Below are 26,691 nucleotides of genomic sequence, written 5' to 3' on the forward strand. Positions count from 1 at the left end.
GACCCACCGAGGCCTCCGCGGCCGCCCCAGAGGGTGAGGCGACCCGTCGCCATGGCGACGCGGGGCGGCCATCTTGGGGCTGCCCCCGCCCTCACCTGCGCTGCCCGCAGGTGAGCCGCCATGTTGCGGCCCTGAGCGGAGCACGGGATGCAGTGCGGCGAGGCGGTGGTAGCCGGCGGCGGCTGCCGCCTCCTCTTCCTCCTCCTTCCGCGGGGGCTCCTGCTTCTGTTCGGTAACGGGGGCGCTCCGGGTGCGGGGCCTGCCGCCTGCGGGGGCCGCCGCGGTGGCGGGAAGGGGCGGGGTGGGACGGGACGGGCCCGGCCCGGCCCGGCCCGGCCCTGCCGGCGGCGGGTCCGGCTGGGAGCCCCGCACGGGAGCCGGGCTGTGGGCGCCCGGGGGCGGTGGCCCCGATGGTCCGCGGGGAGGTGGCGGGTTCGCAGGCTCTGGGATGGGCCGTTCCGGAGCGGGGTGGGAGGGGGGCGGCCGGCCGCGGACTGCTCTGGGCCCCGGCTTCGCTGGGCGGTTCCCGCGGCGAGTCCGTGGCGCGGAGCGGGTCTGTGGGCGGGGGGGGGTGCTGGAACCGGCAGGAGAACGGGTGGTGTGGTGCGGGGTGAAGGAAGGCCCTTCGGCAGGGCCCGGTGGGCAGCTGGCAGCGTTCGTCCACTCACCTTGCACTCAGCCCGCTGCTGGGTACCTTTGTCCCATCTTGGTGTGCTTTGCTAGGGTCCGGCTAGCTGCACTCGAGGTGTTAGGGCTTTGAGTTGGTAGCAAAAGGGAATGTGTTGTTGAGACCCCTACATTTTATATCGGTGGCTGTGGAACAGTTGTGCAACGGCAGCAACTCGCACGGGAACTGGCAAATCTGAATAGAAACGGCAGAGGAGGCAGCTGTAACAATTTGAGTAGAACTTTGCACAGAGTATCACCATAATAAATTTTTCCAAGCCAGGAGCGGGGGATTCATGAAAAGGAGGATTCCAGCGATGCTCCTGCTGAATGCTGGGCACGCTGACCTCATCCCTGGCTGGAGCATCCCAGTAGGCCAGCGAGGCAGAAGTTGTTGCACACACACGCGGAGAACAAGAAGCGAGAGTACTTGCTGCTGCGGGGTGACTAGCGACCTGGTACATGTGCAAGTTGGTGGCTGTATCACTCTGGGGCAAGACAGGCAGAGCCAGAACTGCCTTGAAGTAGTCTAAAGGTGGCACTTTGCAACTCATCAGAGTGCCAGCTGGTTTGGTTTCTCAGCTCTTTATCTCCACATCCAAATATCTGTAGGATCTCAGGGGTATTTTCCAGATAAATACTTTTAACTGGGGCTAGTTAAATCCCATAGAGAATAGGTCAGGGAGGTTTTCTGCTTTTCTTTATATTTCATTATGGGGGAGGTAGTCACTAACGTGCTTCAGTCTTGGACTGTGGTTGAGCTGCACATGCTTCAATACCCTTGGGACATCATCACTCCTGCCCCTCACAGATAACAGGAATGTAATCCTTGTCTTTTGTGCTTGTTCCATCAGGTGTCTGCAAAGCTCTTTCCCTGGAAATTAAAGCCAGTCCTAAAGTGCGAGCTTTCCTTGGTGAACAAGTATCGCTGCAATGCTCATTCAAATCCAGTTCTCCCATCACTGAGAGCCTGACGGTAGACTGGACATACCGGCCCCTCACAGGTGGTCAGATGGAGTCTGTAAGTGTAACAGGGAGTCTTTTTCTAGTGGAGACTGACCAGGCCTCTATGCATGCTGAAAATCTGATTATATTTTTTCTGTTTGCCTTGCTGTGCTGCTTCATCACTTTGGGATTTGGGACTCTCATTGTCACCTTCTTTCCCATGTGAAATTGCTTTAGTGTTCTTTGGGCAAAAAATATGTAAATGCATAATAGCGTAATGATGATAAAGTAGATAAACTTTGGGTTTTGGCACAAGTGCTGCATTGGATGCTGTAGCTACATATAGAACAACTGTAAAGCATTTGCTTGGTAGCTTTCTTGAAGGCAGCTGCACCCTAGTAGTTCTGTCATGCAGTCTACTGCTGCTGTATCTTGGAGTGGTAAGAACATGTGTGCATTGACAGTCTGAAGACAGTGATGATGACAGCCTCTAAGGTTTATGGGCTGCTACTTGCTGTCTTGTTGGCAGCATTTTGAAATCTAAGCATAAATACGTAAGTCTGAAAGCCCAGTGGAAATCTCTCATTCAAGGTGGAAACAGAAAACGCACATCTTTATGGATTATCAGTGACTTCTGCTGCTTGAAGGGTTTGAACTCTTAGGAGTGTCCTTGTATCTGGAACAAAGGGGTGCTGCTTGTATGAAGTGAGGTCTGCTAAGTCTCTACTCATAGAACAGCAAGAGCAAAAGTGCAAGAAGCAAAAGCTGAAGAACTGCAATGTTCTGTCTTGCACGAGGCAAGAAGCCTGCTCTGCTTCTCAACTGAAGATCTGCAGAAGGGAACAAGTTGGTCAGAATGGTGATGGTGACATCTGAGAGCTGAGGCTGGTAGATAAAAGCGTTGGAGATGTAACAAAATGGGACTGACTCAGAATTTTAAAATTGTAACTTGAAAAGGTCTTCTGTATAAGAAGTATTCTTTCTGACTTCTTAATGTGTATTCCTTTATGTTTACAATCCAAAAAGTAGTTTAGTTTGCTTGCTTAGATGAGTGTTTTATTGGCGCAATTATTGTCTTTGCCTCCTTTTAGATTTTTCATTATCAGTCTGTTCCATACCCAACAACAGTGGGAAAGTTCAAAGACAGGATATCCTGGGTTGGGAATGTTGCCAAGGGTGATGCTTCCATTGCTATCCAAAGCCCAGTGATGAGTGACAATGGGACGTTCATCTGCAGCGTGAAGAATCCTCCAGATGTGTACCATAACATTCCCCAGACAATGCTGATAGTTACGGAGAGGGGTAAGCCTCCATTTCAATAGCATGTCCTTGTCTATGTGACACAGCTGCATTGCAGCTTTGTCAGAATCTTAGAAGTCTGAGCATCACAAGTGAAATGGGTTCCGTGGGGTCCCACATTAGAATTTCAGCAAGAGTTACCTCAGCCCTTCTTTTGGAGTTAAATACATTGAGAACAATTGAATTTATTGGGGGCAGGAAGGCAGAGAGGAAGCTGTGGTGATAACGGAAATCAGAAGTGTGCATTAGTTTAGGAGTTCCTGTCTCTACATATTGCAGCAGTAGAACAAGGTAAACATTTAGGAAATACTGGTCTAAAAATAACTGTCACATCACAAACACTGATTCTCAGTAATACTTAATTTCCTCATCTGCCCTGCATGTGAGACCTGCCCCAAATTTGCAGCTTAGACGTGCTGATAGAACTATGGCGTGACCTTCCTTCCTTTGTAGTTTTTTGCATACAAATCACCCTACTGTGTTGGATATGTGATAGGAGTCCTACAGATTCAGTGACAAGCTGTTTCAAATCTGCCAGCAATGTGCTTTATATGGAAAGGCTAGCAACCTGTGTCCTGGATGAATGTTTGTCACAGAGACTTACGAAAGCCATATTTTACTACTGGTACAGCTGGGCTGCTCTTTGTCTTTCCTGCAGGCCTTTCCTTCCAGCTAACTTCAGCGGTGCTGCTGTCCATTTTAGTATTTCTCCCCTCCGTCGTCGTGGTCATTCTGCTGTTGGTAAGGATGGGAAGGAAATTTGGAGTACTAAAGGAGAAAAAAAAGTCTGGCTGTAAGAAATCCTCCATTGAAGTGTCTGATGAGTAAGTTCTGACTGGAACTTAAAGCCTGTATTTCTAATTTGGCCTGTTGACACAGGCCAAAGGACAGTTTCTCCACTGTCCTTCATTATATAGCTCTCAGCATCTGCAGTTCAGTCACTGAAATCTGCTTCTCCATGAGCATAACTTAGCCAGCAATCAGAAAGCTTCGGAAAATCCCCACGTTGTATAGCACTCGGTTTGTGCTCCATCCCCTTTTTCTGTCATTCTTGTGAGGCCATGGAACTGAAGCACTTTAGGTTTAGACAGTCTTTCACTTCTGTAATCGGATTTATTTCAGCCTAAATCAGCAAGATATTTTGCTTATGTGGGCTTTATGTGTTGCATTTTTGGTATGAAGTATCCATAACAACAAAACAAACTGAATAATGCTAACTGGTTCCCCTGTGATGATGGCCTGAGCAGAGATGCGAGGTACTGAACAAGACTTGGACACTGAATTCCCTTCTGAACGTGAGAGGATTCTATTCTGAAAAGGTTCAATAGGGAGAATGGTAAGGTAACGCTGCTACTGCTGGAGCTGCACCTGGTTTTGTAATGAATTCAGTACTACAGTTTCTTGCAGAATGGGTTCTTAATACAATGTTCTGGTTAGTGTTGTAAGATTTGCCAACCAAATAGCAACTCTCGTTGTATTCTTCATGGCACTTAAGTGAAACGTCTGCCTTCAAAATGTGGGACCTGACATTCTTTATTCTTTTGGTTTTGCTGTGTAGAGTCAAAGGCTTTTCATCACGTTCAAAAGCCATCAATTGAGTGTGGTAGAACCAGAAATCACAGTCCATAGGAGGTATTAGTACATGTGTTGGGGGAAAAGTCCAACCTAATCCTGGTTTGTTTTGTTTTTTTTTTTTTTCTGCAGGCCTGAACATATGGAGACAGACAGCTGCTTGGGTAAACTCAGAGACTGGTTTCTGAACTGTGTGGTAAGTGAAAGCTGGTGTTTTCATAAGTGGTTTTGTCAACTTTGGTGCTCAGAGGAGGTGCTAAGAGCAGCAGGTAGAGCTTGTTGTAACACCGCTGGATGTCAAAGAAGTGTCCCAAATGGCTAGGCTTATGCTCCTTGGTGTTTTCCACATATGGGCTATAGGGGGTGAGAACTGCTGGTCATGCTGCATTGCCGGTAGGGGAAGTTGTCTTGAGATCCACCAAAATGATTTTTCATTTGACGTTATTGAAATCTAAGCTGATATTTTAAGATGAAAATCCAGAATTTTAAGTGCTAGCTACTGTGCTGTGTAGTTTCCTGAAAGGCCCTGCAAAACCAGTTTGGGGTTTGACAGTGCTATGGTGGGGAACGGAGACAGTGATACCTCAATCCACTGTGTTTTGTGCAAAGATGGTAGTGTGCAGTCTTGCCTCTTTTTTGGAGATCTTCCTACTTACACTGTTGTCATCACAACAGAATCCTGCTAAACTCTTGTGGTTTGTTTCTTTCTGGCTTTTTGTTTGTTTTGTTTTGTGAAGTGGCAGTTGTCTTCTAATTCTGCTTGTTCGCTTGCTACCCTATCAGCAAGCTTCTGTTAGTCAGATGTGTTGTGCTGAAACTACTGAATGTTTTTGCAACCTGCTGTACTTGTTTTGTAAAATGTGCCTCTAAGTTCTGTGTGCTGGTGTTAGCAGCCACAGCCTGAAGTGTGGCGCATTCCAGAGTAAGCTCACTAATATGCTTAATTTGAGAGTGTTTTCATTTTTTCCCCAATGTCCTCCAGAGCAAGCTTACCTCAGATGCACCTTTACATCTTTTACACAGGGTCAGGAAGTATGTTAAGGAGGATTTAAATACGTGTTGCTTGCTTCACTATTCTAATGCCAGTGATTTAAAATGTACTAAATGCATGAGCCTTCAGACAGGTGTGTGCTGATGGTTTCTACGCTTTATTAGATACAGAATGAAAACTGAACAATTATGCAAGTTACATATGAAATATTTACAGTTCTACATAAGACACAGCAGTTACAATGCAGCAGTATCGGGAACAAGAGTGAGAGGTGCAGAAAGCAGAAGATGCTTTATGCAAAAGGGAGAGTTGCCATGGGAGGTGGTATGGCTGTTGCAAGTGACATGGTGGGGAGCAGGGAGGCACCATTGCTTTCCTGCAGGTGGAGAGATGGGAAAGGAGGGGAGCCCCAGTTCGGCGAGACAAATGCTGCCAGGCAGTTGGAGATTTTAAAAAATGAAAAACTTCTTCTCATCCTTTGAGAGAAGGCAAATTTGAATGCTATAATCCTGCTGCTTTCATATTGAGTATTTTGTCATCTGTTTGATACTTTGCTCTCTGATATCGGAATATTTAGCTTACCAAGTCTCTGAACGTCCTGGCTCGCTCACTTTAATGATTCTACATTTTTGAGGTTTCTGTGATGTATTTTTTTCATGCTTAATAGGTTACCAAATAATTAAAATTGCAAAGCCAGTGAAAATCTTTGGACTTAAAATGGCTGGAAAGTTAGTGAGATTTCCCTTATAGAGCTGCTATGTTTGAGTTTCTTTCAAGTTGAGAGCTGCAGAGCTGGATTGTGGGGATGCTATCAAATGATTACTGTGGTTAAAACAATAGACAATGGAGATCCAAAAGTAGGTGGTTGGTTGTAGCTGAAAAACAATGACTTGTGCTGCTCTGAACCTTCACCGTAGGGATTGGTGGTGCTTTTTAAGATGGCTGTCTGCACTTTATGGTTTGTCTTTTGCTTGAGCTTTAGCTGCTACTTCTCTTAAAACACACTTCCATGTGTTGGTTATACAGTGGCAGTTTGTCTGTGTATCTGTGCCAAGTCAAACAGATTTAGCTGCAAGTGCTTATATGACTACAAGTCCTATGGCTTATTCAAGCACAGCAGCATTTTGGAGAGCATTTAAGCTCTTGTCAGAAGCCTAGCAGACTCAAAATTTTGTTGAACTCATAACTTGGTTCATCTCTTCAGACATAGTCTCAATTTCTCTCTCCATACTTCCCGTTTAGGACACGGATGAGGAAGACCCATACTGATGAAAGACTAAAGCTGTGGATAAAGAACAAAATTACAGCACTGAAAATCGTGGCTAGATAGGTATGAAGGCTGCTGGATAACCAGTGCAGACTGAGGGACCTGCTCTAATCTTGGTAGATTGGAAGAATACTGCCGATGGGATAATTCACTTTCATTTAAGCACAAAATAATGATTTTTGAAATATTTCTAATTTATTGGGGGAAAAAAAAAAAAATCTCTTAACTTCACTTCTCCAGTGCCTACAGAAACCTCAGTGCCTACAGCTGTACAGCCCATTTCCTACCAGCAGTCTGACAATGCATGTTTCTTAGTTTGCTTGCAAATTTGTTTCCTTTATTATTGGTGACATCCCTGCTTTCTTGTGCCCTTGAATTTGAATTGCCTGAAGCACAGGCTACTCCAGAGTGATGTCAGCTCTCTAAGGTGATCATCATTGGGCATTGATGATGTTTTCTTCTCAATTTTTTTGGAACATATTTGCTATGGACTTAAAACAGTTTGATTAAGGTGGTATATGGCATCCTTTGTCTTGGAGCAAAGAGAACCTACTGCTTTTCAACTATTTCTTGGTTTAATCTGCCACTTAGCTACAGGATTACCATTTTGTTCCTACTGTTTTCTGATTCTATTTTTAAGTCACCAGTAGTGTTACCTTACATCATTGAGTTTTATCTTTCCTTTTTTTTTTTATTATTTGTCCAACAGCTGCATCACTAGGTACATTTCCTTTCTACTTGTAGAAGTGAAGCACAATTCATATAAAACTATTTTTTTAAAATCAGAAGTGTAAATGGGGACTCTGTATCTGGGGAAACATAACCCCATCTACCTCAACCATTGACTCAAGCAGTGTCCAAAGGAATGTTCCATGTTGAAGAACAGTCATGTTCCTCCTCTCTTCTTTTAGGTACCATTTTAGGGAAACAGCTAAACATGCATCGTTACTGCCTGGACATTGTCCAATAATGGATGGCAGAGAGCAGTGGAATTCATGTCTGCTCAATACCTAAACAGTTGCTGTTTTCTGCTTCCTTTCTGTATGCGGCATTGGTCAAATAGTCTCCTTTTACATATGTGTTGTAAGTTTACTGTTGACTTTGATATGCCATTACCAATAAATTGTTTTGTTTCATTCTGGGCTGTGGATTTCCTTATTTGGCTAAATATGGCTAAATAGAGTTGAACTCATAAAACTGCCATCCTGAGTTGTTGCTTAGCGATAGAAATTGTCATATGATGATGGGTAAAGGGGTTTAGGGAACAGATTTAACTCAAAAGGGAACACGTACTGAGTCCCCCTTCAGCAGCTCTGTGATGGCTGCCAATTACAGATATGTTGAAATTCCTGACTGTAGCAGGGAACCATCTGGAGACGTGAGCCGAGTAACAACCGGACACCGATACGGTTAAAGTTGTTCTCCCTTTATTGCCCAAATAGCGTGCTTATATACCTTGTCAAGCTAAACATCAGCTGTCCACGCGCCAAAAGCTAAAATATAATTGGTTATACTATCTCTGTCCACGCGCATAAACATAGGACACAATTGGTTATACTAACTCTGTACACGCGCCTAAACATAGGACACAATTGGTTATATTAACTAAAACATGCAAAACTTGTCTCAGCCTAATTGGTTAAGATAAACTGCCGAATTGAGGTTCTTCATGCCAAGTTCCCTTTATCTTGGAATGTGCACCTGTGTTCTTCTAATTGGCATCTTTCTTTTTTTGTCTTCTTGTTTATTCTGTTCAAGGCCTTCTAAAGGCGTCTGGAATACTTTTGCGACCGTTAGCTAAATATGTGTCCGCAACACCTGACCGCAAAGCAGGTTAGCTGTAGGTCTGTGTCTCCAGATAAAGAAATATATTTTTCTCCTGCCTACTATAAAGTAATACTTAAACAGTCTGTGCTTCCTGAGGACGCAATGTCTCTCCCAACCCAAACTTGCCAGAGAATGAGTGTTGGTGGGATATGCAGCCTAGAGGAAGTAGCTTTGTTGTTCCACTTTCAGCAATAATACATCACTCAAGTTCTTTGTGGAAATAAATGACTCTTGTTTTCCGCAAAATACTTGCCTTCAACTACGACTCCTTTGCAAACAGTGGGCTAGATCCTGGGCAAATCTCTTTCTGGTGCAAAGCTAAATTGCCACCTTGAAGCTATAGTATTCTAGATTGTGAATGGTGTTGGGCATGAGTAAGACTTAACTTTCTCTTCCTTTGCTAGCTGTATAGAAGTTGCTCTGTGTACCATTAAAACCGCTGATATTAGGGTAGAGAACAGTGATTGCTGTGGTACTCCAGAGGAAGAGGAAGGATGAAAATAGACTTTCAAAGTGACTGGAGAGGAGGCAGTGTGCCAATTCCATGCAGCATTATCTTGTGTTCCAAAAGGGTAACAGCTGACTGACTATGTTATGCCAAGTATGTCAAGTTGTATTGACCATAGGATACCTGCTAACCCGTAGCCCCTGATAACTTTGCTGAGCCTTACTGCTGATGTTACTCAGTGTCACTTGCTGCTGATACCTCATCAGGACGAGATCTAGTCTGCAGGAGTGGCGGTTCTTGAAGCAGCTCTGATCCCCCAAAACAAACCAGGAGGGAGCACAGGCTGCAAAAGGGTTGCTTGCCAAGGATCTCTCCATTCTTGACTTCTCGCATAATGACTGATCTGATCAGCCTGCTGTGATGGAAGGACTGGCACTGAGCTGCATCGTGTACCTGTGAAGTGTCGTCTTACGAAGCTGCATAACCCATCACCTCCTCTTGGGCATATGCATCTGTAATTCTTCTCACCTCTCCATAAGAGTCCCTTCTGCATTCTGATTTGTCAGTACCTCAGTCTAGCTCTTGACTTCCTCTTGCAAGTTGAAAGCGACCACCAAACTGAACCTGAAATAACAGACTCGAAACCAAAGACTGGTAAGAAAGACAAATGCCTCGCACATACAACCTCAAGACGATTCAGCAACCGATTCTTTCAGATACACCAAATTAGTCACTGAAGAACCCTTCATGCGAGAGACACGTTGGCTGCCCCAAGCTATGCTAGGTGAGTATTTTTTGCCATAACATTTACTTTTTTTTCTTTCTTTTTCCTGAAAAGAGAACTAGGGAAACACAGAAGTGCTGAGGATTCAGATACCATGTGCAAAAGTAGGAAAATGCAAAGGCAGTGTGGTATCTACATATTTTTTTTTTCCCTAATCTGTTTAGTGAAGGCAATTACCCTGTGGAAGGATTTGGATATGTCAGCACCATAATATACATAACAGCCTCAGCAAGTGGGTGCTGTCTTCAGCTAGTGCATGCACAGCACCCACTTGCTGGTGCGTGTCACAGAGGGAGACCCTGCAAAAATGTGTTCCCAGACAGGACCAGAATTTATGCTGAGAAACACAGTAATAAGTCCAGGAAGGACTTGATGGCAAATAAGGACCAGAGCCTCAGTAGCTCAGCTACAGAGAACTTTTGAAGTTCTGAGTGTAGATATCCCAGTATGCAGGCTTCTGTGTGCTGAGAACTTTTTTTCAAGCTGGCTCCTATTTTGGGTCCTGCATGGGGGTGGTCCTGGGAGGGTGTAGCTCTGCTCAAGTTCTATGGCTTTTGGCAATATAGCTGGAAAGTAGGAGGCTTTGGCCTGCTGCATTGAGATATGCTGCACCAGCTGAGAGCTTTGGAGCTGAGCATGAATTTTGCTGTGTTTGTAGGTCATGTGTGCACAAGTGCGGGTTGTACAGCAACTGTGTCATGGCAGAGCTGCAAATGGTGCAGTCAAACCGCACAGCTCTCCCCTCCACCTCCAAAAAACCCAACCCCCAAACGGGTCGTGTGTTTTGAAAGGCAGATTTGAGAGAATTCCAGAAGGCTTGCTGCCACTTTTCAGGATTTTGTCTGTGGAAAGGGGAGGGCAATGAAGGGCAGAGGTGGTTTTCCATCACTGACTACAGGCAAGAACACAATGCACTGACTGGAAAGCTGTAGTGACTGTTTCTCAGCCTAGAACAGATCCGTGGGTCCCCCAGCAGCTGCTTCTAGGCCCGTAATCCCTGTCTGAGCCTGTCTCAGGGGGTCTCTGAGCTTCCTTCGCTGAGAAAAATGCATTTGGAAAGAAAAAGGAATTAGCAAGCATGTCTGGCCCTGGAAAGAGATGGAAACGTTCTTAGGGAACGAGCAGCAGCAGGGAGGAGGCCTTTCCCGCTCCCTGCTTGTGCCCTGTGGAGCCACAGTAGCTGTTCCTGCTGCTCCATGGTGCGTGCATGGAGCTGGCACGTCCCCTCTCACCTCCCTGCTGCCCTTTGCACCTGGTGTTATTGTCACCGTTGGTTCTGCACGTAGTGCCAGGGACATAGGCGCTGCCCCAGGAAACTTGGTACCCCAGCACCGCAGATCTGGTGCTGTGGCTTTCTGCTCCACAGCACTGAAGGGAACCGTTGATCTCTGAGAGCAGTAGGAATAATGGCAGAAGTTTACCTTATGTATTTACTCTAACTCCTTTCATGGCTGTTTCTTGGGGAGAAATATCTGGGATCTTTTCCCCTCCCGAGGCTTTACTGAAGCTGGTCTAGAGATCCTCTGACTTGCACAATGGAGGAAAAATGAGAGAAGCTAGCAAGATTTCAGAGATGATTCAGCTCTTGTTGTCTTTCTATTTCTGCAGCAAAAATGCATGTATTGGAAAACATGTGCTGGTAATGGCAGCCTCAAATTCAACTGTAATGTCCAGGTTCTCCAAGCAGGAGGGCTTCTCTCAGTAACTTTTTGTCCTTAAATGTGTTTATCACTTATGAATGGGCATAGCTTTGAATCATGGAGCAGAGACACAGCAAGCAGGGTACTGAGTTTTGCCTTCTTGTGATCCATGTGTGAACACTGGCTGGCGTATTCCTGATGATGACAGCCGGTCCTTCCTCAGGCCACAGGATGTGTCTACAACACGTAGAAAGGAGACGTTGGCTTTATTTTGAGAGATGTGCAGCAGGTCAAACTGAATACAGTGACCAAACATGGCCCTGTCTGAACAGACCCTGAAGGGTTCCAAGCAGAAGTTCTCACCATGTGCAGCACCCTGGAGCAAGGGGGTTATTGCTAGAGTAAGGGGTCTGTGTTTTTAGGACAAAACTTCTCTGAGTATGTAGTAGAAAAAAAGTCCCGTTGCTTTTTGAGCAGAGTTAGCATCTAAGAACATCTCAGTTCAGATGCTAAAGAGTCGACCCCCAAACCACCAGAAAGATTCATTACTTAGGGGAACATGCAAAGGTGTTTCAGGCTAAGCTTCCTGCCCCCGTGTCTCTCCCTTCCTTTTCAGGGCTCAGAGCAGTCTCAAACTAGAGACGTATCTGACATCTGTGTTTCACAGAGTTTCAGGCTCCCAGCTCTGATAGGGGCTAACCTGAGAGGCTGAACATCCAGGCAGCAAAGACTGTGTCCGTCTCCGAAGAGCTGAAGAAGTCATTTTCTGACCTCGGGGTTCAGTTCAGTTGCAAGCTGTTGGTGTCCTGCCCCAGGGGAAACTGATGCATGCGTCGCCTTTGCTGTTCATTTTAGAGTAAGATGAAGGCGTTGCTGAGCCTGACTCTGGTGCTGACATGGCTGGGTAAGCTGTAAGTCATTCTGGTGGTTTTACGTACCTTGCCTGCTTTCCCCTCTGCCTTTGCCAAAAGACCCATCAGTTCCTCTCTTCCTGCAGTGAGAACCCCTTGGGGTTTCACAGGTGCCTGGAGCTGGCAAAAATAAGGGGGCTCCTGGTAACTCCTCTGGTCTCCATGTGCTGCTACTCCCTTCCTGCAGAGCTCACATATATATAGGCTTCAAATTGCAACAGCATCCCTGGATGGAGTCCTGTACTTATTTTGCCAGGCTCCAAGGCTTTGAAAGAAGCAGAACTGCTTTGCCAAGTCTAAATACAGGGAAAGGTTTCCAAGGTATTGATTTTGGCCCCGCTTGAGGCAACTGGCTCCCTTGGTCTTCTCCGCTGGCAAATATTTGTCATCTTCAGCTCCACAGCTGGTCAAGACCAGAAGAAACCTGTTTGGGAAGCTGTGGCACTTTGCATTTGTTATTTACAGGGCATCAGACAAGTACTTGGTGCTTCGCCAGGGCTCAGCCCTCAGTGTCTTGTGGACAGAGTGAGCAGAATGGCTAAGACGCCAGGAAAAGTCTACCTGTCTGAGCAGCTCCCTGCTGAAGCAGCTCACCTAATTCTTGACAAACAAGTGCCAGAGTCTCAGCCGTTTTTCTTGCTAGGTTTTGCTAGCGCAGACTCTGGGGCAAGCAGGGTTTCTCTTGACGAGCACCAGGGATGTTTTCTGCCCCACTTCTTTCCCCTTCCTGCTGCGTGCATTGCGGCCCACAGTGTCGGCAGCTGCTTTGTGCTAGTTATGTCAGCTCTGTGGTCTTTGATGTTCCTCTGGTTTGTCTTTTTTCCCCACTGTCCAGCTTCTCTGGAAACCCTAAGCAGTAGTTATGTGGTCAGACAAGGCCAAGCCCAGGTCAGGAGCCTGTGAGCAAGGGGTAAGGAAGCCAAATGGGCAGGTTGTGAAAGAGGAACTGAAATGCATGTGAAGCGGTTGAATTGCCCCTGGCCTGGTGTAGATGAGAGCAGCACTGGTTCTCCCAGCCAGTGACTCACAGGAACAACCCTGCAGGAGCTATGGGCTTTGGCTTGCAGACGCAGAGGGCTGGGGTTGTGCTTCCCTACTTCCCTTCTGCGTGGCTTGTTCAGCGAGCACAGCAGCCCTTGGTCTGGCGACTGGGAGGATGTGCTGCCCCGCATCCCAGGCACACCAAAAGCAGGGGTCGGGGAGAGGCTTTGCCTGCACAAGGAGCAGGGCCTCCCCGTTGCGCTCTGGACTGGTCAGTGCCGTTAGCCCCAGGCTTATCTGGAGAGGAGATATCTATGGGGACAGGCAGGCTGCATCTGGCTGTCCTCCCTGGACTCATCCTGCTGTCCTTGTCCCTGGCAGAGCGGTGCAGTGGGTTGGCTGGCTGGGTGTTCACGGAGCCTCAGCTTCGAGCCAGCGCTGGGGACTCTGTCCTGCTGCAGTGCCTCTTCCTAGACCCAGTGGCCAAGGGCTGGATGATGACCAAAGTGGACTGGCTGTGCATGGCAGGAGCCGGCATGCAGAAGGTGGGTTGGGACCAGGGGGTGGGCGGTGGAGCAGTGCGTGGGGGCAGATGTCAGGGGAGGGTGAGCGAGGCAGCCCTGCTGCTCTCGGGAGCCTGTGGGGAAGCCTGTCTGCCTGGCCCAGGTCACAAGAGGAGGAAGGTTCCCCCATGTGGTGGCAGGGCACCTCCACTGCTCCCCATGGCCCTGTACCGCAGGGGAACCACAGCGCTGGGTGCTGTGTCCTGGGGCTTTCCAAGAGAGCGTGGCAGCTAGCTGGGCTCTCGTGCGCAGCGAGCCCTCCACGGGGAGAGGGAGCGAGCCCCGATCTGAGGGCTCTTGAGCAGGGAAGGCACACAGGGAAGTGCCCTTCCGCTGGGCTCCTTTCACCTGATGCTTTCTGTGCCCTGGCAGGAGGAGATGGTGTTTTATTACTACAACAACCATAGCATCCCTGTGGGCCGTTTCCGGGACCGGGCACAGTGGCAAGGGGACCCTTCCCTCTGGGATGGCTCTATCCAGCTGCAGGATGTACAGGTGAACGACAGTGGCACATATGTGTGTGAGATCCGGCTGCTCCAGCACAGCAGCATCTTCAAGAACCACACAGTGCTGCACGTCAGCCCCACAGGACAGAGAGGTACGTGCCCTATGACTGCTCCCCTCTCCCGTCGCCCTGTTCAGCCCCATGTGGAGGGGCTGCAGAGGCTCTGGCAGGCTCTCAGACCTGCCACCACAATTCTCCTGGGGTAGGGCTGGGGACCCTGTGTGTACCATCCCCTGCCTTGGTGTCTCCCCAGCAGGACGAGGAGCGGCAGGCACCCAGGACTCTGCAGCCCCGGGAGACTCTGGGTTTTGGCCTGTGACTGTGGGCTGTGGCTGCGCGGCCGTTGTGCTGGCTTTCCTGGCCGGACTCAGCCTGAGGAAGAGGTACCAATGCTAGCTGTGGGTTTATGGGGCTGAGCAAAACACCTCCTTGCAGCCTTCCTGCACTGTTCTCCCTGGCCAAGCGCTAGCCTGACGTGCCCCAAGCAGGGCTGGAGCTGCTGAAACCCGGGGGTTCATCATCCCGGGCAATGCCGCTGCCCGCAGTGGGGTGCCGGTTCCTGCTGCCCTCTAGTGTCATGCTGCCCTGGCCAGTCCCCCCTTTGCTCCCAAACCTCCTGGGCTCCCGGCGTGCCTGCAGTGGGGATGGCCTGACCGAGGCATGTGCAAAGGGATCCCGGCGTCCCAGGAGAGGGAGGGCAGGGACAGGAGAAGTAGGCAATGCTTCTTGCCAGAGATGACACTACCGTTGCCTTCCCTCAAGGTCTGCAGCCAACACGGCTCTGGGGAGGACTGGAAACGGCAGCAGCAAGAGCAAAGCAGAGGTGATTGCTGAGGCTGAGCTGTGTGGAGGGGACTGTGTGCCTGCCCTGGGACACGGCCACAACCTGCAGGAACCGAAGAGAGGGAGGAGAGGCAGGAGCAGGGGAGGGATGGGGCACACAGGGCAGGTGCAGAGCACCCATGCCTGTGCGCACACTGGGCTGTGCCCTCGCATGGCCAGCCACGCCCTGCGAGCACACAGGAGACCTGTGGGCTCCTTGCTCTGCTGCCGGCTGCGTGTGTGCGTTGCGGTTGGAACAAGCCCCAGGTCCTGCCATTTCATTTGGCTTGCAGTTAAGAGAAGGCACTGATGGAGCAAATGCTCCCGCAGCAGCCGAATGCCTGGGAGCCGAGAGGCTTGGCAAGGTGAGATGGGGTCCTGGGCCACAGCCTCCTGCTGAGGCTGAAGCCGGGGTCATCCTCACGCAGGATGGTTGCTGCCTCGTCCCTAGCTAAGGCTGCGTGTCCTCAGGACATGGAGGGATCACTGGCTTGGGGTGTATGGGCACAGGGCTGGGGACACTGAGGGAGGGAATTCCACACTGGCCAAGCATGAGGTGCTGTTTGCTGGCCAGCCAGGGCCATGGCTCTTGGTGCCAGTCCTATGACTGGGCTAAGGCAGCCCTCGTGTTTTTGGGGACTGCTTAGTTCTGAGTGTCCTGGTCTCCCCCTCATAGGAAGCGCTTTACTCCTCAATTCCGGGAGCTGAGATACCGAAGGCTGAACAGGATGCAGGGAAGAAGAGGAGAGCTGAGGAGACCTACATAACCATGGTGAGGAGCCAAGCCATGGCAGGCGTGGGCAGGGCGTGCAGCTGTAGGGCTGGTGTGACCCCCTACATGACTGCCCCCCTCCCCAGGGTGACAGCATCCAGGGCCTGACCCCTTGCTCCCCATGCCAGGCAGCAGCATCCCTTGCCTCATGCCCACTTCAAATGGGCCCCAATACCTGCAGTGAGACTCACGCCCCGTCCCTTGCTCCTTGCAGCACCCCTCTCACTTCCAGGAGAACAGCATCTACGTGGAGCTGGCCAAGAGGGTGATCCCGGCAGAATGGATGGCAGAAGGGAGACAGGGTGATGGGCAAAGCGAGGAACACTATGGCAGACCAGAGGCGGCACTTCCCTGGGCTCCAGAGGGGCAGAAATAGCCGTGCTGAGGCATGTAAGCCCCTTAGCCAGCAGGTCTGTGCAAGACATCTTTGTTCCTTCGGGCAGGCCAGCGTTCTGCTACTGTCAGCCCTTCCTCTAAGAAGCAGTCCCACTTTACCACGTGCTCCGTGCCAGAGCCACTGCTTGGGCATGTCCCACCCCAGTTGTTTGCTGGGGGACCAGGGGAGAGACATCCCTCTGGTTCTTGCCTCCTGGTCTCTGGAGTGGGGCAAAGCGGGCACAGCCTCCACACTCTAGCTTTGATCCTGGTCCGTGCTGCTCCAGGTCCCGAGATAACGATCTCCATGGAGAGCCTGGCAGGCGGGGGGAGATGCAGCGGGAGCTGTGCCAGTGGTATCTTCTGAAGATAATAAAGCTCAGGGAGTCTTCCCTGTTCCTGGCTTCCTTTTACCTCCTGCTTAAGTGCCAAGCGTGCCAAAACCTGCCTGGCCCAGGACCTGGGAGCCTCTGCACCTATGTGCAGCCTCGCACAGGGTGCCCACACCTGCCCCGTTGGCTCCCGGGAACAGTAAAACCCAATGGGCTGTGAAGGGGGTCCCTTTGCAGCACCTGGGCTGTACCGAGCCACCCCGCTGCCCTGGCTCTGCCGGGATGGAGGGGAGCGGGGCAGGCCCCCTGGGCAGCGGGGTCCCCCATGGGCAGCAGGGTACCCCATGTGTGCTCGCTCACAGGTGTCTCCCCCACACCAGCCGCTCGCTATGGGTGACCACGTCCCCGTGCACCCTATACCCGGGGCTCGCTGCCTGGGCCTGGGGGGAGGCCAGCAAGACGACTCTTCTCCGGTTCTATAGATAGATGTTTGACACATCCAGGTGCAGGGGGGGCCGGGGCCCACCTCCCACCCGGCTCTGCGCGCTGGGAGACTGCAGCGGGCTGCGCCGGGCTGCAGTCCTTGGTTTCACGTTGACACCCTACTCTCTTTTCCTGGATGAAGCCGAATTAACGGGATTATGGGAGGAATCGGCAACCAGCACTGGTTTTGGGGTGTCGGGGGTTACAGGTGACCTCTGCTGCCTTTGTGGGGTTGGGGGACCCTTTCGAGCGGAGCAGAGCGTGCTCTGCCTGCCCAGCGTGGTTGGGAAACCGTGCTGCGTGTGCAGCAAGTGTGTTTGCGAAGCGGGTTGCCTGTGTTCACCCTTTCACTTCTCTGATGCCTTCTCTCCCAGCTGCCCCCTTTCCCCTCCTGGAGCTGGTCAGGGAGCAGAGCACCTCTGCGTCCCTCCTGCCGCCCCATGGCCCCATCCCTTCCTCCCTAGGGCTCTGGTGCACAGGCGCTGAGATGTGCTCTGGCTCCAGGGCACCCCTTGCCTTTCTCCTCAGTGATGCTGCTGCAGCAAACCCCACCACCCTGCGTCCCGCAGCGCAAGAACTAGGTGGCCGAGCAGCTGCTGTCGCTCGCTTTCTGGTCTCCATGAGGTCATATGTTGTCTCCTTCCTGCACCGGTCTCTGCAGCCTGAATCCAGACTTGGAGTCCATGGCCTGAAAGCTTTCTTCACCAATGGTGTGAAGGGGACCAAAGACCTCCAGCTTCCCCATCCCGAGGGCTGGATGAAGAGAGGGCATTGCCCTGGGATAGCATGCTGCTGGGGAAGAGGAAAGGTGCTGGCAGAGTCTGGCATCCCTGGGAAGCGAGGAGGCTGCCCTCGCATCAGCATGGGAGCAGGCAGGCACACCAGGAGTGCTTCTACCCGCTGCTGGCCTGCGGTTGTGTGCCTCCTCCTGGGCACGCTGACCGGGCTGCTGTGCGGGCTGCCTCCTTGGGAGCTTCTGCCCTTCCCAGGCCCGATCAGTCCCTCTGCTCTCTACCTGGCTTTGGGAGGGCATTTCTGATGTTCCTGGGCCCTCGAGAGTGGGAATTGCTGCTGTGAGCGGTGTGAGCCGGGCTGGGTCGCCAGCCTTTGACAGGGCAGAGGTGACACATCTGCATGTCCCCACTGAAATCAGGGGGCTGCAGGGGCCGTGGGAACCCTCAAGGTCAGGCCTGCGCTGTGGGGCACCGGCCGAGTCCCTCCCTGCGCTCCTGGCCTCCCTGGGGGGAAGAGGAGCCCTGAGTGCCACTTGCTCCAACGGCAAGTTTGCAGGGCCAGAGGGAATCCCAGCAGCAACCTGCTCCTCAGCTGCCCTGGGCTCAGCATGCTGCAGGCAGGAGAAGCGCTGTGACAGCCCACGACCAGACCCCAGAGCACGGAGCAGGAGCGTTTAAGCACCAGGAGCGTTCGCCTTCTGTTCAGGGGAAAATTTTTCTGCCCTCCCACTTCCCCTGCTGAAATCCACCAACCATAGCATTTACTGAATTCTTCGATCCAGCACCACTCCAAGCCAGCCATATTGGGCTGTGGAAATAAAGCAGCTCTAATGTTATATGTCACCTGCAAATAACCCGGGCGTTCGAAAAAAGCAAACCACCACCACCAAAATCCACACCAATACCAGGTCCTCTCCACACACAAAAGTCCTTCAAAATGAGCCCGGAAGCTTGGCTCCCGCAGCCCACCTTGTTCCTCACTGGCCTCAGCTTGCTCCTCTCGCTGGGTAAGTGTCGACTTGACCCCTTGCATGCACACGGCTGCCAGGGGAGAGCACCCAGGCTGGGGAGAAACACCCTCTCTGGCCAGGAGACCCCTCCCCACATCCCAGCCCCGAGAAGCCCCTCCTGTCGCCGGGGTAGCAGCGAGCCAGCGAGAGATGCTGTGCCGCAGGGATGGGGACGGAGGTGGTCCGAAATGCACCCTTGCTGCAATCCGCCAGCCAGGGTGACCTGCTTTTAGGCAGGATGGGGGGTACGTTGCAACTGCAGCTTCTCTTAAAAAAGCTGTGCATCCTGCTCACTGGAGGTTTTGGCTAAGTGCAAGGCTGTTTGCATGACAGGCAAGGGATGTGGGCTGCAGCAGGGAGAGGGGGCAGCTCTGGCTTTGCCTTGCTGGGAAGGCGGTGGCTGGTGGGCTGCGGGTGGCTCGCGAGTGCCCTTTGCTTTGTGGCTGGCTGCTGGGGCGGTGGGCTCTGGGCTGACGGTGCTGCATGGGTTGGGGGGGAACCATAGCCTCTGCATTTCTGCCCTGCCCCGGAGGCAGTGGTGTGTGTCAGCAGGTTTGGGTCTATATTGATTGGAAACAGAAACGCATCACTTCTGTGAAGTGCTCTTCACCCGGTCCCAGAGCTGCTGGTGGGCTGCCTTTGCTTTAGGGGAGAGGCTGGGAAATGGCGGATAAAAAGCCCAGCAAAGTCGGCTTTAGAGGCTGGCTGCAATTTTACCCCCCCCAAGCCCTGGGTGCAGGGTGTAGTGTGACAGAGCGTTTGGGAGCGTGCGCAGCACCGAAGGACGCAGCCTGGACGGTCGGTCCCAGGGATTTTAGCGGGTTTCTTTCCCCACCTCTGTTGTCCCCTGGTGCTGGGCGGCCAGGGCAGTGGCAGAGTTTGGACCTGAGCACATAGGTGCTCCCAGGGCACATGTCTATCGCGTGCTGGCTGCCCGTGAGGACCCTCTGGCTGCGGTACGGTCCTGCCGTACCAGGTGGCACGGCAAAGCCCTGGCCAGGGCTGCCTTGTCACTGCAGAGCCTGGGAGAGCTCCCGGTGGCACCTCTGCCCTCTGCAGAGCCCTGGGGTGCCCTGGGACATGGCGCAAAGCCATGCCGCCCAACTGTAGGCATAGCACGAGGGCTGCCGGGCACTCGAGCCTGCACGTCTGTGCCGGGGCCCCTCCAAGCAGGCCTGCTGGGCTGGGTCTCTGAAAGGGCCTCCTGAGATGGGCAGGCTCCCGGCTCTTCTCTCCCACCCCTAAGAGGTTTTTCTTGAAAGCGTCTAAGGGGGTGGGCTGTGATGGGGCAGCAAGGCTGGGAGACTGGCCGGCTCGGGCCTGGACACTTTTTGCTTCCTTGGATGCTGCGAGTTGTCCCCGTGCACCAGCTCTCCCCATCCCTGCCTCCCAGCACCCTGTGGGGAGCCCTCCCTGCACTGGGGCTGGATGGAGGGTGCCCACCACAGCTGCTGGGCTGCCAGCATGAGCAGGGAGCCGTCTCCAGGGGCTTGGCCATGCTTGGCGGGCACCCCTCTGCCTCCAGAGAGCTGGCTTCAGGATGCTGCTGGTTCACACCTCGCAGCAAGACCTGTGGCTCGAAACAGCCATATCTGCAACTCGGAAAAGCCTCTTTTTCCTGGCTGCAGAGCCTGGCCCCTTTCCTGCCCTGCTTGCAGACGGAGTGGATTAGCCAGCAGAGCAGCCTTGACATGCATCCAGCTTGGCCACGGGGCTCAACTCAGGAGCACCTCAGGAAGGAGGTTTGAGAGCAAAGAGCAGCAGCCAAAGGGGAGAGGTGAGGTGGTCGGAATAGCCCCTGCTGCCAGTGTCGCTGTCCCTGCCCTGCGGGGTGCCACAGCCCCCCTTTACAGTCTCGGCCTTCCCAGCAGTTCCTCCAGGGCTCTCCGTCCCTGTGCTTCTTGGGGCTTAGCCTTAGAGTTTGCAGCTAGCTGGCTGCACGGGAGCCTGTCTCGGCATGTGCGCCCTCCCCTTTGCAGGCTGGGGAGAACATGCTGGATGCAGGTGCTGGGTTTCAGGTGCTGCTGGGGCAGCCATTGGACCAGGGGAGCTGCAGGAAAGGAGTGGAAGAGGGAGCAGGGCACGGACACCCCATCCCTGCCCATGCCCCGGGTGAGCCATTCTGCCCCGTGAGCTGCACCGGGTAATGCCCCTGTTTCTCTGACACAGCAAGGCCAAGGTGCAGGGACTGGCCTTGTCCCCCCAGGAGCGACTGAGATCTTGGCCCAGTCATTCCCAGCTAGAGAATCCTTGCGTGAACACCCCCGGGAAGGGGAGCATCTGCATTTCCCCCGCAGCCCCCAGGGGCTGGCCCTGGCAGATCCCAGCCCTCGCCGCTGTAGTGGGTCCTGCTGGGAATGGAATCTGATGAGTGCAGCCATAAATTTCTCCGCGGATGTGGCGCTGAGCCCGGCATGCTGATGCTGCATTCAGCCCTTTGCATAGCGTTATCGATTCTGCAGCAGGAAAGCCTCGTTTAAGTGACAAGGAGCAGGGCTTGCCTGGAGTCAGCAGAATTTAGCCCTGGGCACAATCAGGGCAGGCATGGCAGAGAGGGGTCATCAGCCCTTGCAGAGCACTGCCAAGGGACAGTGCCAGGGCTGGGGCTGCTCCCCCCTTTTCCCCTGTCACTGCTGTGCAGGGGAACCCCGGTCCTGGCTGGCCTCAGCGTGGTCTGTGCATGGATGTGCCTGAAAGGCAATCCCAGGCCCCAGGGTGAGCTCTGTGCAACCAGCCAGTGTGCAGGGTGGGATGGGGAGACTGGCCTTGCCAGTAGGATGGCTGCTTGTGTCCATTTCTAACTCATCTGCATCTCTGCTCTTGCTCTCCGTGCTTGCAGCAGCACCCATGGGATTGGGCATGGAGGTCATGGCTCCCGCCACCATCAATGCCTTGAATGGCTCCTCCGTGAAGCTCTCCTGCACCTTCAACTCCTGCTACAAGGTGGAGAACAAGCAGTTCTCCCTCAACTGGACATACCAGGAGTGCAGGAACTGCTCTGAGGAGCTGGTGAGTCTCGCCGGGGCTGGGGATCGGCTGAGAGGTCCTGGGACCAGCTTGGAGTAGTCGTGTGTGTTCCCTGGGGTCCTGAGCCTTCTCCTTATGTCTGCTCCTGCTCTGGCCCTCCTCCACCGCAGGGAAAATCAGCAACTGACTGTGTGAAGAACAAGCGGTCAGGGCAGCTGCCCTGATGTGGCAGGACAGGCAGGTGTGAGTGGGGAGAGGCGCCGCGAGGAGACCCTGTCCCTGGCCGCTGTGGGGGCAAGAGCTGAGCGGGTGCTGGCCGGCTCAGGGGCAAGCGTGCAGCGTGGGTGCATGCCCAGGGCAGTACGTGCAGGGGAGGGGGATGCCTGGCCAGGGAAGGCGAGCAGGAGGGCTGCCAAACGCTGTCTCACCTCCTCTCCCGCGTGGGATGTCTAGTTTCTGCAGTTCCGGATGAAGATCATGAACAAGCAGCTGGACCGCTTTGGGAACCGGGTGGAGTTCACCGGGAACCCCACCAAGTATGACGTGTCCTTCACCCTCAAAAACGTGCAGCTGGAGGATGAGGGCACCTACAATTGCTATGTCCTGAACCCCCCAGACCGGCACCGGGGCCACGCCAGCATCAGCCTGAAGGTGCTCACCAAAGGTAAGCGGTGGAGCGGTCCCCTCTGCTGTCAGGCACCTATGGGTGCCAGCTGGCTCTCTGCTCCGCCCCGTACCCTGCCTTCACCCTGCATTGCACATGCAGGGCTTGCTCCCCGGCGGGGGGGAGCAAGCCCTGCCACTTCCCTGTTGCTCCTGCTGGCTGCCCCAGGTGGGGGCTGTGTGCCCTGAGCCCATGCCCTGTCTCCCCAGAGCCCCCGAAGCACGACTCAACAGTGGCTGTCATCGTGGGCGCCTCTGTAGGTGGCTTCTTGGCCGTGGTCATCCTGGTGCTGATGGTGGTGAAATGCGTGCGCCGGAAAAAGCAGCAGAGGCTGAACACGGACGACCAGAAGACGGAGGAGGAAGGGAAGACAGACGGCGAAGGCAACCCGGACGAGGGCACCAAGTAATGCCCCCCCGCCCGCCCCTCCCTCTTCACCCCTGTACAGCGTGACCCCCTCGATGTGCTTCCCAGAGCAAGGATTTCTGTCTCCCCTGAGCATCCCTCCCTCCATCTATCTACCCCACCCAGCCTGGAGCAAGGCACGGAGAGAAGGTGGTCCCTGGAGGCTGGCCGCAGCAGGCAGGGCTGCGGAGGGTGGCTGAAGTGCAGCCAGGCTCCCCCTGAGCTGGGACCGCCTTGTCCCCCCGCTCCCGCTGGGCACGCTCTGCGTGCTGGAGCACTGCGTGGGGCCATGGGGAGGTGTTGGGGACAGGGTGGTGCGGGAGAGGGGGGGAAGAGCGCGGTCCCCACACGTGGCGGGGCTGGAGCTGGGGGTGCCAGGAGGGGCAGAGAGAGGGCCGGGCAGCCCCATGCCCAGATGTCTGCGCCCTGTCCCGCTAGAAAAAGAGCAGGGGCCAATGGCAAGCAGCTGTCTGCCTTCGGGGCCACGTCTCACCCCCCGAGGCGCTCCTGCTGTGCCCAGGGCATGGGCACCGGCGTACTCGTCCCCAAGGGATCCCCGCTAGCTGCCTGTCTCCTCCTTGCAAGTCCTGTGTGCCAGTGCTGAGGGTGCTGTGACAAGAAGCTCGTGCTCCTCGGGGACTGTCCCGGCCTGCTCAGAAGCCGATGGCTGGGTAATGACCATCAGCCCACATGTCGGCTCTGAGCTTTGCTGGTTTTTGGAGCCGCTAATGGCTCCTGGTGTGTAATGGATGTACCCGCCTGCCTGTTGGGCTATTTTTGGGCCTGAGCATCTCAGCCAAAGGTGCCGGGCTGACTTTTTTGTGCTCGTTTTCTTCTTGGGGAGGGTAATTCTAATGGAAAATGTTCCACTGATGTGCCAAACCAAGGTGGTGGGGAGTGGCGGGGTGCGGCTGCTAGGGACGAAGAGCTGCTGGGAGGAAGAGGAGTTTTTGGGTGCTTGCTGGGAAGGACTGGGCACAACCGGGGGCCCAGAGGCAGGACAGTTCTGTAACCCCCGAGCAACCCTGAGATGCTGAGACTGCCTCCTCCAGCCTCCCTTGCAGAGCGCTGCACAAACCGTAACTGCCATGGCAATGCACTGCCAGGCCGCCCAGCCGCCGGCCCCGCAGTGCCGGCTGCCGCCTGCCTCAGCCCCGTCCACAGTCCAGCACCTGCCCTGCTTGCGGCAGCTCCCTCAGCACGCCCCGGGAGCTGCCCTGCCTGCTCTGCAGTTCGTTATAAGCAGTGGCCCCAGGCAGCTCGGGGGCGAGTGAGCGGTGATCCCGGCTGGTCCCACCCCGTTGTGGTGCAGGGGGATGTGGTGAGCCCCAGGGTTGGGAACCGGTGGTCCTGCCTGCCTCGGGCTCGCCGCCTGGCCTTGGGCAAGCCCCTTGCCTCCTGCGTCAGACCTGGCAGGTGAGCTGTGCTGGCTGGAGTGCACGAGGAGCTCGCCTTGGGGCCTCTCGCGGGTCAGACAAGGAAAATGACCTGGGGAAGTGTCCCCTGCCGCACTGTGCCCGGGCTTTTCTTCTCCCACGGCAGGTGGGACACGGGGCAGGAGAGGGCCAGTGCACGGAGCCCCAGGGGACGCTGCCTAGGGCCCGGTGACGGAGGTCCCCTGTCACCCATGAGCAGCACTGTCGGGGAGAAGGGAGACCTTCGCTGCACCACCTGCCGCCCAGCGCTGCCGTGTCCCCGCGCAGGTGCCACGCCGGCAGCGCTGCAGGCAATGCCATCAGGCCCCGGGGATGAAGGGATGGCCGTGCGCTCCCTGCTCTGCCCCCATCGCTTTCTGCCCTGGTCCCGCGTGCCCTCTCCACCCTGCTCGACCTTGCTGGGCTCCGCGCTGCTCCCCTTCCCATCTGCAGCAGGAATGCGCCTTGTCTTGCCATGTGGCTTCCCCCTCTCCCGGCGGCTTTCCTGCCTGGGGAGGGCTGGGCTGAGGCTGCCTGCCCCTGCGCACCCCCACGCCCACGCCAGATGGCTTTCCCCGTACAGTGCCGGTGGGGAGCCGGCCGTGAGGCTGGTTCCCCGGCCTGCCTGCTGCTCGAAGCTGGGCTGCGTGCGGCTCCACAGGGGACTGAGCTGGCAACGTTGCGGCCAAAGGCCTCTGACTGTTACACATGACTGGTCTTGCATCTGCCTTCCATTTCTTTCATGCACTATCCGTGGATTGCAACTTGCCAATGCATCTGTATGTACATAGCTGTACACAACAGAGAGAATCTCTACAAATATATATATATACACAGGAGGCGCTGGTATCAGTCACGATTATAGTTTTGGGTTTGCGCCTTCTGATGGGTTTCTTTTGCCAAACACTCTGCTGAGTGTAGGATGTTTTTATTGCTCTTTGTACAGTTAAACAAACAAAAGAACAACAAAACACAACTTTGCACTCGATGCTTTTGTGCTGCTGCCTGCTGGAGGGGTAGGACAGGGTCCTGCGGCTCTGCTCTGCCTGTGTGTCTGTCTGGGGGGATGACGAGGCTCCTGCGTGCTCAGAGCTCAGTCCCGCTGTGGCAGCAGGTTTGCTTTGGGTGCCGAGGGAGCCCAGGGCAGCCTCCGCTTCCACAGCTCAGTCCCCAGGAGCTGCCGCAGAGCCAGGTGCAGGCAGGATGGTGCTGGGGCGGGAGAGCGGCCGGTGCTGCCCAAGTCTCCACGCACCCAGATTTCAGGGGTGCTCCGCATGCACTGCGGGGCTCCAGCTGTGCTACAGGGAGCTGCGCCCTGCTGACTTCCCCACCTCTGCTCCGCAGAGAGCCGGGGACGGCAGCTGCTCAGGGCACGGCAGGTAAGGCTCAGCAGGCTCCAGCGGAGCCCAGGGCACACACCAGGTGATCAACACCTGTAACCAGGCCGCTGTCCAATTTAGCCATCCGGCAATGCCGCGTGGACGCGCCAGAGTGGTGCGGCACAACTGGGGCACAGTTAATAGGCACCTCCATCCATTTACCCACCTGCAAGGAGTGGGAGGCACGAGGGTGACAGTCAGTCGTGCCTCTCCCAACTGCCCTTCAACCCTGGCTGCCGAATGCCTGCGCATCCCAAGTCCGCACACACGCAAAGTCACCAGCACCTACGACTACCTCTTTCTGCCTGCCCTGCCCTACCCGCTGCCCAGCAGCCCACCTCGCTCAGCCTGCTGCTGCTCCGAGCAGCGGGGTGACAGTGAGCAGCGCCAGCAGTTTCAGCTCTTCCCAGTGCTGCCCTGCACGCCTCACTGTGTGCCCGCGGGCTTAACCCTGCACCTCCCGCAGGCAGCTCTCCCTCCCTGGAGGAAGGGCACCAAAATCACCTCCAATGCCCTCCGCTGACACAGTGTGCTGGGCTGCTGCTGGGGGGTACAGCCCAGCCAGGCCGCAATTGGTACCCGGCCCGTAGCAGGGAACGGCTTCGCCGTTGCAGAAAGGAGCAACTTGCTGGAGGAGGGCATGCGGCTATCTACCCACCCAGCTTTAGGGGGAATCAGCCTGACGGAAGGGTGAATACACCCGTAGGCAAAGGGGACGGGGGACCCACAGGTTGGCAGCATGGGGTCACCTCTGGGAGAGTCGCTGGCAAGAAACCCATGAGGAAGGCAGGCAGTGTGGGATGATGGAGGAGAGCCCCGCGGGACAAGACAAGGGTGAGTTTTCAGCACCGCAAAGGACTAAGGACAGTGACTGCGACCCCCCCCAGCGCTGGGGCTTTGCAGACTCTCCAGAGCCAGGGACAGTCCCTTTTAC

General features: G+C 54.3%; 4 protein-coding genes across 9 annotated transcripts in view; 3 read left to right on the forward strand and 1 right to left on the reverse strand.

Annotated features, from left to right (window-relative positions):
- Window positions 1-26,691, reverse strand: part of LOC128141648 (T-cell surface glycoprotein CD3 epsilon chain) — a 134,443-nt gene that overhangs the window by 14,975 nt on the left and 92,777 nt on the right. The gene's annotated exons all lie outside the window — the stretch shown is intronic.
- MPZL3 (myelin protein zero like 3) lies at window positions 92-7,876 on the forward strand. Its single transcript, XM_052786657.1, has 6 exons — window positions 92-232; window positions 1,521-1,687; window positions 2,703-2,913; window positions 3,569-3,734; window positions 4,615-4,678; window positions 6,716-7,876. The coding sequence occupies exons 1-6, from the start codon at window positions 148-150 to the stop codon at window positions 6,740-6,742; spliced, it is 720 nt and encodes a 239-aa protein (XP_052642617.1). The 5' UTR covers window positions 92-147; the 3' UTR covers window positions 6,743-7,876.
- Window positions 9,279-16,775, forward strand: LOC128141643 (junctional adhesion molecule-like). 5 transcript variants are annotated; one of them, XM_052786651.1, is made up of 8 exons: window positions 9,279-9,799; window positions 12,056-12,343; window positions 13,713-13,876; window positions 14,267-14,492; window positions 14,653-14,782; window positions 15,162-15,222; window positions 15,898-15,993; window positions 16,208-16,775. In XM_052786651.1, the coding sequence occupies exons 2-8, from the start codon at window positions 12,301-12,303 to the stop codon at window positions 16,367-16,369; spliced, it is 882 nt and encodes a 293-aa protein (XP_052642611.1). In that variant the 5' UTR covers window positions 9,279-9,799; window positions 12,056-12,300; the 3' UTR covers window positions 16,370-16,775. The 5 variants fall into 5 exon arrangements, with proteins under 5 accessions (XP_052642611.1, XP_052642612.1, XP_052642610.1 ...); XM_052786652.1 differs by having other exon boundaries at window positions 12,295-12,343; XM_052786653.1 differs by lacking the exons at window positions 9,279-9,799; window positions 12,056-12,343 and adding an exon at window positions 13,319-13,602.
- SCN2B (sodium voltage-gated channel beta subunit 2) lies at window positions 18,677-25,354 on the forward strand. 2 transcript variants are annotated; one of them, XM_052786655.1, is made up of 5 exons: window positions 18,677-18,924; window positions 20,556-20,704; window positions 21,770-21,936; window positions 22,348-22,558; window positions 22,768-25,354. In XM_052786655.1, the coding sequence occupies exons 1-5, from the start codon at window positions 18,755-18,757 to the stop codon at window positions 22,965-22,967; spliced, it is 897 nt and encodes a 298-aa protein (XP_052642615.1). In that variant the 5' UTR covers window positions 18,677-18,754; the 3' UTR covers window positions 22,968-25,354. The 2 variants fall into 2 exon arrangements, with proteins under 2 accessions (XP_052642615.1, XP_052642616.1); XM_052786656.1 differs by lacking the exon at window positions 20,556-20,704 and having other exon boundaries at window positions 18,678-18,924.

Source organism: Harpia harpyja, chromosome 4 (assembly GCF_026419915.1).
Source record: "Harpia harpyja isolate bHarHar1 chromosome 4, bHarHar1 primary haplotype, whole genome shotgun sequence".
In the NCBI taxonomy this organism is placed as follows: Eukaryota; Metazoa; Chordata; class Aves; order Accipitriformes; family Accipitridae; genus Harpia; species Harpia harpyja.

Excerpts from the sequence above, each read along its gene's own strand:
- MPZL3 (XM_052786657.1), top strand. The coding sequence starts at position 148 with ATGCAGTGCGGCGAGGCGGTGGTAGCCGGCGGCGGCTGCCGCCTCCTC. Across the intron at positions 1,688-2,702 it reads CAGGTGGTCAGATGGAGTCT|ATTTTTCATTATCAGTCTGT; the intron begins GTAAGTGTAACA and ends GCCTCCTTTTAG. Across the intron at positions 4,679-6,715 it reads ACTGGTTTCTGAACTGTGTG|GACACGGATGAGGAAGACCC; the intron begins GTAAGTGAAAGC and ends CTTCCCGTTTAG.
- LOC128141643 (XM_052786648.1), top strand. The coding sequence starts at position 13,400 with ATGGGCTTTGGCTTGCAGACGCAGAGGGCTGGGGTTGTGCTTCCCTAC. Across the intron at positions 14,493-14,652 it reads CAGCCCCACAGGACAGAGAG|CAGGACGAGGAGCGGCAGGC; the intron begins GTACGTGCCCTA and ends GTGTCTCCCCAG. Across the intron at positions 14,783-15,161 it reads GGACTCAGCCTGAGGAAGAG|GTCTGCAGCCAACACGGCTC; the intron begins GTACCAATGCTA and ends CCTTCCCTCAAG.
- SCN2B (XM_052786655.1), top strand. The coding sequence starts at position 18,755 with ATGTCACCTGCAAATAACCCGGGCGTTCGAAAAAAGCAAACCACCACC. Across the intron at positions 18,925-20,555 it reads CAGCTTGCTCCTCTCGCTGG|AGCCTGGCCCCTTTCCTGCC; the intron begins GTAAGTGTCGAC and ends TCCTGGCTGCAG. Across the intron at positions 20,705-21,769 it reads GCAGCAGCCAAAGGGGAGAG|CACCCATGGGATTGGGCATG; the intron begins GTGAGGTGGTCG and ends TGCTTGCAGCAG.